At 40.6% G+C, this 10433-nt stretch overlaps 1 protein-coding gene across 1 annotated transcript; it reads right to left on the bottom strand.

The window, feature by feature from the left end:
* Positions 1-3459: 3459 nt before the first annotated feature.
* Positions 3460-8899, bottom strand: LOC121191171 (V-type proton ATPase catalytic subunit A-like). Its single transcript, XM_041052278.1, has 15 exons — positions 8769-8899; positions 8050-8158; positions 7564-7692; positions 7162-7376; positions 6935-7072; positions 6700-6851; positions 6352-6514; positions 6077-6185; positions 5706-5828; positions 5480-5594; positions 5210-5273; positions 4921-5124; positions 4462-4556; positions 4049-4220; positions 3460-3910 (listed from the first exon to the last, which is right to left on the bottom strand). The coding sequence occupies exons 2-15, from the start codon at positions 8129-8131 to the stop codon at positions 3818-3820; spliced, it is 1854 nt and encodes a 617-aa protein (XP_040908212.1). The 5' UTR covers positions 8132-8158; positions 8769-8899; the 3' UTR covers positions 3460-3817.
* Positions 8900-10433: the final 1534 nt, after the last annotated feature.

Here is a 10433-nt window from a genome sequence, read left to right as displayed (position 1 = left end):
ACGACTTTGAAGTTTACAAGCTGTTGTTTCAACACAGAAGGCCATTATTTTAAAACATTGTTCTTTAGAGCAACGAACCACACCATAACAGCATAATAGGGAACACGGCGTACCTAACACAAAAATGTAATACCACAGCCAGCAGCAAACCTCATAACAAAGAGAGACCCTAACTCACTGATGTCTCCCTAAACAGCAAAAAGACACATGTATAACTGTAAAACCATAGAATAACATTACCGCATTGTTCAGATTACAGCAACTTATTCCAGACTCAAACTGTACCTGTAACTAACTAAAAAGATTTTCTATTTGTTATAAAAATTAATAACTTCCATAACCAGATGATTCTCAGTCCTGTTACATCCCCAAGAGCTTCTAATGTAATTTGTTGAAACAAGGCCACTGTGTCCACAGGGACAAACTATCTGGGCCAGCAAACCCAAGTCCTCAACGCTTTGAAATGTACTTGAGTTATTGTCAGTGTGAGTTATTATTTTAGTCTGGTTTATAACTTCTGTTACAGCATTCTTGTACAGTGTAAAGAGCCTGACCTTTATCTATACAGGAATTAACAAAGAAAAATATTCAAAATAAGGAGACCAAATTTACATCTCAGTCAGCGTTTGTCTGTTTTATCATAGTTTCCTAACTGAACTGTTTTTGTATGACATTATCTTTTACTAATCCCTTTTACTCATAAACAGTAACTTCTTCAGTTCTTAATCCAAATTTTCTAGCTGGAAAATCCTCCTCCAGAAAACCAATATAAATCATTTCTCTACTGACTTACCTGTTGTCTCTGCAACAAAAATACAAAACCATCAATACACGTGGGCTGTACTGTCAGATTTACTCTTTCCAGGTAAAAGTTGTGCGATCTTCAGCGAGATGAAAATGATTAAGACGATGACCCCTTGTCACCAAGCTCCTTCTGTGAGTGACTGAGAGGAAGAAAAAAAAAAAGAAAACAGGAGCCTAGTTTCTCATCAGTCATTTGTGTTGAAAAAGGAAATTGGCAGGTTTCTGCTCTGGTGGTGCTGCGGCGACACTGAATCAGAGCAGTGAGATGGTTTTCATTTCTTGGATTCCCACGGTGGAAGCGTTCCCAACAGAGGGCAACTTGGATTCCTCCTGACAAGTGGTTTGATATTGTGTTGCATCTGCCAGCTCACTTTTCCAAAGACTATCTTCCTCACATATCATTAAATAGTTCACAAGTCGTTCTCAAGCATGCTCAGCCCACTTCTCCTTTACAGCTTCTATCAGTTACCATTTTAGGTTTTAATTCTGGCATGCTTGGTAAATATAGGTGCTACCTCAACTGGCTGAAGGAGCCAGAGAGCCAGGAGTCTTTCATACCTCTTCCCACAGCTGAGGGGCTGTGTTGAGGTGTTCAAAAGCTGCGGCAGAAGCGGCACTGAGCTGGACAAGGGTAACTATGAGAAACATGACAGGCACTCATAGATGAGAGAGTGAGCAATGATCCACAGGGCAGCCCCACCCTCTGGGATCATATTTCCTCCCACAAGCAACCTGACCTTGCAACTAACACACAGAAAACTCTGGAAGTGTGTGTGTGTGTGTGTGTACTGATAGGCTCCTGTGATGATGTTACTATGAGCCAGTGTTTCCATACATTACACTCTTTGTTTGACTTTTGTGACAACATTGGATGCTAACAACGTCAATGTGATCCCTGCGGAGAAGTTTTCTTTTCCTCTCAACCCTCCTGAGGGTCAGAGCTCAGGGTCAAATACATATCAGCTGCCCTGAATGTGTTAGGAACTTGGATTCAGATTCTCGCTCATGAATCTGAATCTTATAAAGTAGTTAAGAGTCATTTTTAGAGAGGAAAACTGATGCAGCATTTGCAGGGGTCATAGACTACAATGTACAATAATTAAATCAACACTTTATGATTCTATTTCCTTTGAAGTGGCCAGATTGTGAGTTCACTTGTGACAAATGACAGGTGAATGTCGGCAATGGACACACAAAAGATACAAATGACACAAAGGCAGCGTTGATTCAGCATTTGAAGGCAGACAAAAGTTAGACACGGACTGAGAGTGATGGCACTTGCCCGTCTCCACTTTCACATGAGCAAACCCTTCTACAGTTTTGTTAATGTGCTCTTTACACACGCACCGAAAAGAGACACAGGTGCATTATGAGCCATAGGCTGGTATATTCTGAGACCACTGAAACCTCTTAATGTCGGCACTAGTGTGAGTCTGGATGGACTGAATCAATGCAGAGAAAAGATGCTGCTCTTGCTCCTGAGGGTTATGCTTCCATTAGTCTTGATGGAGCCCGGAACCCGAGATACCGACTCTAATCTATTTTGGAGGAATTAATGCTGTGAGCCGTAGACAACAGACCGAGCCAACAGCACATGAGGGAGATTACACATCGGCAAACTGCAAAGATGCCGTATTTGCAACGAACAAAGCATGGCGAGTGAATGTAGCGCAATGCAGATGGACACTGTATTTCTATAGAACGGCAGTTTTCTCACAGAAAAGTCCATGAAAAAAAGATTGCTCCTCTTCCTTTTCACTAGACCTCATTTCCCTATATATATATGTGTGTGTGTGTGTGTGTGAGTATGTTAAAACAAATGTTTCTGTTAATCTACTAATTTATCAGTCAAGTTAAACAGATAACATAAGTTTCTTTAAGTTGAGCAGTCTGTTTCCTAAAGTTGCATACTGTCGAATGGCTTCGGCCTTACTGTGATGATGCATGTATCTGTGTGTTTTCTGAGGCAGAGGCAGATCTTGTGTTTAATCCCCCTTTTTTTACCTTTAAATTATTTATGTCTGAATACTGAATATGTCAGGCTAACTTTTAGGGAGATAAGTATAAAATGACGACATGATGTTTACAATTTTTGCATCTGATGTGACAGTGCAGCCATAAAAAAATGTGGTGGTTCTTAAAAGCTATTAAAAATAAATCTATAATGAAAATTAGATTTCAAAACGTTAGTCAATAGTCACCCTGCAGCATTAGAGGAATGTGTGCACCACCTAGAGGTGAGAATCCTTTACTGAATATCTGCTGGCTCATGAAGCCGCAGAAGTCAAAGGTTGATTCTCCCACTCACATTCAGCTGCTTCAAAGGTAAAAGGAAGTGATCGTATAAATCACATAACCCAGTGAGTCATTTTTTTAACATTTATTTCAGACAACAGTAATGTATCATGAATATAATAGGGACACATCTGTTACATCACAACTCTAACACACTCATTCATTCACATTTTTATACATGATATCAAGTATATAGTCCACAACATCACTATCACACTTAAGAGGTAAAAGGTGGAAGAATGCTTTAAACCCCCTGATACAACACAGTGCATTTATCCCTTTACCCATGTGCATGTTCCCAGTTGGTTAACAATTTGTTTTTATCACTGTCACATCTGGGGGGGGGGGCGTCCCTTTCCACTCTTTGTTGCAGCTAGTAGTTGAGTGCAAGTGCAGCATCTGATCGGGGCCCCACTGATTTTAACCACAACACGATGGTTTAGTGATTTGTAAGTGCTCTGTAATGGGCTGTAGTGAAGCTGTACTCATATTTTCAAGATGTCTCAGGAGATTCCAGTGCTGTGTTTTTGATGTAGATGAGTCAAAAAAACAACAAAAAAAAGATTTGTCCAGGTCATGGAATGTTTAGGGGACGTAAACACAGAGGAGGAACACAGGTCACAGGACTGAGGCAGACACTCAGAACACGGGCCTGCACTATGTTGCACTGAACTGGGGTTTGGGATATTTGGGAGAGGAGCTTATAGAGTTAAGAAACTCATTCCTCCAGGGTCCGGAAGGCGTTCTGCATGTCCTCCAGCAGCTGGGCGTAGTCTGCTTTGATCTTAGCCTCGCCATCTTTCACAGGGTCCTTAAAGAATGCATTGAACACAAGTAGGGATTATGTCAACAGAGAAGAAGTTATTTATCCTAATATTAAAAACATAAAACATGATCCGCAAGATCATCTCCCCTAAAAAAAAAAGAAAGAAAAGGAATAGTCATGTACCTTGAACTTCATGGAGCTGATCTTGTACAGGATCTCTCCCATGTGCTCCCTGATCATGGCCCAGGTGATTTTGTTGTCGCTCTGTGCAGTGGACTCCACCGCGTGCCGGGCCATGTCGTAGAAAGCAATCATGTTCGAGAGGATGCCAACAGTTTTGTAGAAAGGGCAGAACCTGCATGTAGGCACAGAAGGATGTGTGAAGCTCACAGTTTGTGTAATAATCAAGGCAAAACAATGTAGAAATCTCTACTCTGATTAGATGTTGCTACTTTGCTTTATGTCAAACTAAAGCACCACGTTTGTTTTTCTATTGTTTCCACAGAAATCACTGCTGATGTCTCAAAGCGCCTCAATTTCTAAGTGGTGCAGCTGCAGGACAGTGATGAAAGCTGGGAGAGATGTTCTGTGTTCACCTGTCGTAGGGGGTATAGCCGTTCTGCTGCAGGAAGTCATCCTTAATGAGCTTAGCAACTTCTAAAGTGATCTTGTCAGTTTCAGCAAGGGAGGCCTGTTTAAAAAAAAAAACCCAATAAGATCAGATTTATATTTATATTTTCAGAGCCGGACAAAAGCCTCTTTTTTAAGGTTTAAGACATTACATACACCAAGTAAATGGCTATAAAAAAATAGACATTGTCATTGTCAGACTGTCACTTGTTATACCTTTATTAGAAAACATTTCAAGTCTCTGACCATCATCAGGTAAAATTTAAAACAGTGAAACTGATCTGATATCATATAAACTGTGTATATAAAAACAGTCCTGGAAAACCCCCAATCAGATGGACCCCGTATTGTTGATACAACTCTTCATTTACTTCTAAGGTCATAGGCTGTTCCATATCACTTAATATAATCTTAGATTCCCTCACCTTGCCTACAAGCTGCACAATTTCAGCCAGGTCCTCCTCCTCCTGTAGAATCTCTTTGGCTTTTGTACGGAGAGGAACAAACTCAGGGAAATGTTTGTCATAATATTCATCCAGAGCTCGGGTGTACTTGCTGTAGCTAATCAGCCAGTTTACAGAAGGGAAGTGTTTTCTCTGAGCCAACTTTTTGTCCAAGCCCCAGAACACCTGCAAAAAAGAGCACAACAAATACTGACACCCCCCCTAATGATGCGGCTGAATGAAGTCAAATGTTAGGATGCCCATTACTTACCTGAACAATTCCCAGTGTGGCTGAAGTGACAGGATCTGAGAAGTCTCCACCAGGTGGCGACACACTAAGAGGCAGTTACCATATTAAAGGTATTATATTAATGTACCTTGAATGCCTGGGTTAGTTTTAGCTTTAGAAATACACAGGGTGACAGCAATAGTAATAGCAGGAGTAGGTACAGGCATTTCAATATGTATATGTGGAAAAGAAACTGAAAAAAAGAGCTTGACATAGCGGCTACATTCCCTGTTTATACGAAAGTCAACTCACGCTCCTACGATGCTGACGCTGCCTTCTCTTTCTGGATTTCCCAGGCACTTCACACGTCCAGCGCGCTCGTAGAAGGAGGCGAGTCTGGCACCCAGGTAAGCAGGGTAGCCGCTGTCTGCAAAGGACGACATACGCAACTGTAACTGGTTCACAGCAAACTGTTGCAGCTACTGTCTGACAGTGAGATTTACAAAAAAATAATGTCACATGTAACCGACGAACTTACCAGCAGGCATTTCAGCCAATCTTCCAGAGATTTCTCTCAGAGCCTCAGCCCATCGAGAAGTCGAGTCAGCCATCATGCTCACATTGTAACCCATATCTCGGAAGTATTCTGACAATGTGATACCTGCAAAGGCGATTATATACAATACATTAAAAGTGCATTTAATGGATTCAAACAATTATAAAAAGATAAGACACAAGGGCATTTACTTAATATAGCTACTTCAACCACAGTCAAAATGGGATTTCAGGGTGTTTTAAGTGGTCTCATTGCTTATAAAAAAATAAGAAAGGGAAAATTTATTTTTTTGGCTCATTTTTAATAAAAAAAAAAAAAAAGAGACAGATGTTTATAATGTGAATGGTTGGTACCTGTATAGATGGAAGCCTCTCTGGCAGCCACAGGCATGTTGGATGTATTAGCAACCAGTGCTGTTCTCTTCATGATGCTCTCAACCTTGCCATCGACCTCCATAGTAAGCTGTTGGGCAAGATCAGTGTTTATTAATTATATAACTTGGTGCTAAAACTTTACTTTAAATGTGAAATTCTTTCCTTTCTTTACTTGTTTATTCTGTTTAAAGCTCAGAAGTAGCTGAATGTGTCCCTGAATAACACGTGTGCTTATCCGGCAGAAATCCACCAACCTCGGGGAAATCCCTCAGCACTTCAGACATCTCGTTTCCACGCTCTCCGCAGCCGACGTAGATGATGACGTCACTGTTGGAATACTTCGACAAGGACTGAGAGATCACCGTCTTTCCGCATCCGAAGGCTCCTGGTATAGCAGTGGTGCCACCCTGCACGCAACTGTACAGCACAAAAGGCTTACAAATTTGACCACACAGAACAAAGTGCTTGGCTTTATGAGTGTATTTCAAAAGAGAAAATCACAAGTTATATAAATTTTCTTGCCTCCAAATCTGAGGGCCAATCGTTTAACGTCTGTAGTTATTAATGGAAATGCATCATTTTATCTTGACAGGATTACTCACGGGAAAAGTGCATCCAGAACTCTTTGACCAGTCAGCAGCGGATGATTAGCTGGTAGTTTCTCTGTTACTGGGCGGACTTGTCGTACTGGCCACACCTGCACCATGGTGAACTTCTCCTTCACGCCTTCAAATTCAAGCTCCAGGACCACATCCTGAACACAACAAGATCAGAAAATAAGTTTCATAGAAACTTTGATCGAACAGAAGAGAGTTTGGATTTAGGACAAACACTCACAGAAATGTCGTAGTGTCCAGGAGGAGCCAGGTAGGTGACGGTGCCTCTGCTGCGAGGTGGAAGCATCAGCTTGTGCTTGATTAAGGAGTTTTCATGCACCATGCCGTACATATCACCACCTGTGACGTGACTGCCAGCCTGGAGAAGGGATCGTGTGAAATTAGTCACAACAGTTGCAGAGGAGAGACATCCAAATCCACATCTCACTGAAAATGTATTTTTCTTACCCGAAGATTCTGGCCGGGGGAAAACTCCCATTTGATGTCTCTGTTAAGAGCACCAATATTTACTCCTCTAGGGATATAGATACTTTGAGTGAGGTCATTGATGTCTTTTAGTGGACGCTGGATACCGTCAAAGATGGAGCCCATGATTCCTGGTCCCAGCTCTACAGAGAGGGGTTTTCCCGTTCGAAGGACGGGGTCACCAACAGACACACCGGCTGCAGCATGAAGTCAGGAAAAACAAAACAAACTGCAAGTACTTACACACAATGGACTTGCCACCAAATTCTGATTCCATTAAAGTAGCTCTAAAACCTGTCTTCTGTAAAATGTATTATGTGAAATCAGATCATTTTGTTACAGGTTTGACTACAGAGAAATGTAACATGGCAGCAGAAAGGATACAAGTCTCCTCATAGACCTGAATAGTTGCCATGTCTCCCTCTAAACGGATGATTTCTCCAACTAGCTCACTGTGACCGACACGAACCAGCTCGTACATGGCTGCTCCTGCCATCGCAGTAGCTGTCACCACTGATGATTGGGTGGAATTGAAAACAAAAGAAAAGAAAAATCAGAGATTGATACAAAAAACTGATAAACACATGAATTGGTTTGATTTAAATGAAAACAAGTGTATTTATATTTTACTCATTTGTTCTGTGGACAAAGTCACTGAAATGATGCCTGTGTCATTTTTATATTTGCTCTGTGATTTTATGTTTACAGGTTTTACAATCACCAAGACTGAAAGGGGTTTAAACTCAGACGCTGATGCTTGCCTACCCTATGGCAGCTGGATAAACTGACTTACAGTTCAGTAGTTTTTGACCAATCAGATGCTAAAAAATGCAATTTTAGCCATTTAAAGTAAAGGGCAACAAACCAGACCTGGCCCAGACACCCCATGTACATATCCAAACTGGCTTTCTCGCTCCTCATCCTGGATCCTAGGAAGTTTTGAGGTGTCCATTTTGATAGTTTCAGTCCTGTAAAAGCCCTTGAGGAATGAACATGAGACACAGATGCTGTCATGTTTCCAACGCGCACAGATGAAATTTCACATCACGCACTGACATACTTCCCCTAAGCTAATAATGGTAAGTGCCATAGCTAATAATAATAATAATAATAATATAATAATAATCATAAGTGTCAGGCTAAAGTTACAGGTGCAAACGCGTCAGCCTACATTTCTTTATCTGTGCACTATAACATACTGCGCCAGCACAGATGTGAAATGAATGGCTAAATCCAGCCGTGGAGGGTCAGTCAGCTACAGCTAACTCTGCTGAGGTTTCAAAACGTAAGGTAAAGTTAAAGTAAGTTATTTGACGTCGATGGGGATATGTTCTCTAGACAGATGGCAGCATTATGTCTGCTGCTACACACACGTAGCGTTGAGAGCAAAGCTGATTTGTGCGTGTGCGCGTATAAGTCAGGTGACTCGCTAGCAAACACTAGCAGTCTTCATCATCATCATCACCATCACGTATAGGTTAAGCTAAATTACCGAATATTAACACAGTCTTTAGTCCAAGACTGGAAGAAAATTTTAGACTGTAGTAAATCCAAAACATCACATTATAAAGTTAAAAGAAATACCTTACCTGGTTTTGATGTGCAGTTGTCCAGGTTTGTCTCTCGCGTAGCTGACTGAGGAGGAGCTTCACTCTGCTAATCACCTGCCAGGCACTGGACTGTCACGGGAAGAAAACATCTCCATTGTGGCTCAACGGGCTTCCTCCGTCCTGACGTGATTGGCCATCTGCAGAGCCAACATGGCGTCCGGTAATCAACAGTTTCCTAGTCAACGATAAGTTCCGTCGGTATACACACTGTCATGCAGGCGCGTTACTGACCTCTGCTGCATATATATATATATATATATATATATATATATATATATATATATATATATATATATATGAAACGTTACCTTCCAACTAATTTAGTTTCCAACAGTTTTTAAATATATGAACGGAGGACTGAGTGTGAGAAAATGGGAGCCTCGACGGCGATATCATTAAAGCCCCGTCAAGACACCCAGACTGAAATAGGCTTGTGATTGTTCTGCGTATCTTGGTGATTATTTTGTGTCTTTGTGCTCAATTAGTCTCCCATAGTGTTTGTTTTGCGTATTTTTGTAGTTAGTTTGTGCCTGTTTGTTGTCTTTGCGTCCCCTTCATTGACTTTCCAACAAGATATGTTACTTTAAACAAAGGCCCTGACGCAGTTGGCCCCAGGGCCTGTGCCTGGAAGGCCTAATCAGTAATCCTTACATGGATACAACCACAACCACCATCATAATAACTTTACACTATATTTTCCTTCAAGCATTGACTGGCATCTCTTATGGGTTAATCAGCTACAAGTGCTGTAAATAACCAATTTAAAAATACATAACAGCTATAACATAACAAGGTAGATAAGAATGGTACATCAACAACAAAACCCCTGCTGCTGTCACTGCACACTCACACTATGGAAAACTTCTGCGTGTCTGTATATTAAGTAAAATACACTACAGAATGCTAGATTTGTTATACTCTTTATGCTATAACATTGCTATTCATGCTATATGTTGAAAATAAAGATAAGAAGGAGGAGGAAGATGCTAGAAGAGGAGACACTAACAACACGATTGTCTGGCTAATAATGAAAAAGAAAATTTAATGACATGTCAACATTTTCAAAGACACATCACAACAAATAACAGAACGAAAATTCATTGCCTAGTATACATACTGTGGGGCAGTGAAATGTCACAAATTGAGGTAGCAGTTACAAAAATATCTAATTATTATTCATCAAATACTCACATAATATAGGGAGAGGTACATTGAGTCCAAAATAATCAGGAATGTGTAATTCCAGAAAATAATTAAAACAAATACTAAGTTTTACTTTATAATGCTGCACTAATTTATAAATAGTAGGCCTTTTTCATAGCAGACATTTTGACTTGAAAAGCAGAGGAGCAGATAACTTTAGTGGTGGTTCACATTTCATCAGTGGTAGAAAACCAAACATTTATTTATAATACAACTAATCTGTTTTTGAAAACTGTTTACAAGCTGCTCATTTATACACCTCCCTCATGAAAATTTAAAAAGGCAGCCCAGTATTAATAATTCAAGATGAAGTAATTGTACTCTGGAAGCCTTGGCTTGGCTTGTAGAGCCCACTAGATGGAGCCAAAGAGAGTGATTCATGATTTTGCTTCAAGATCCCATAAAGCAAAACTTCCATTGTATACTGCACTTGGCCTCTGG

Source organism: Toxotes jaculatrix, chromosome 12 (genome assembly GCF_017976425.1).
Source record: "Toxotes jaculatrix isolate fToxJac2 chromosome 12, fToxJac2.pri, whole genome shotgun sequence".
NCBI classification, from domain to species: domain Eukaryota; kingdom Metazoa; phylum Chordata; class Actinopteri; family Toxotidae; genus Toxotes; species Toxotes jaculatrix.
The sequence above is the reverse complement of the archived record's forward strand: the minus strand, read 5'-3'. Positions and strand labels throughout refer to the sequence as shown.

Bases quoted from the DNA above. Each gene is read 5' to 3' on its own strand.
- LOC121191171 (XM_041052278.1), bottom strand. From the start codon at position 8,131: ATGGACACCTCAAAACTTCCTAGGATCCAGGATGAGGAGCGAGAAAGC. The intron at 7,377-7,563 runs GTATCCTTTCTG...TTCATGCTGCAG, and splicing joins TCAGGTCTATGAGGAGACTT to CCGGTGTGTCTGTTGGTGAC. The intron at 7,073-7,161 runs GTAAGAAAAATA...TCCCTTCTCCAG, and splicing joins CCCCCGGCCAGAATCTTCGG to GCTGGCAGTCACGTCACAGG.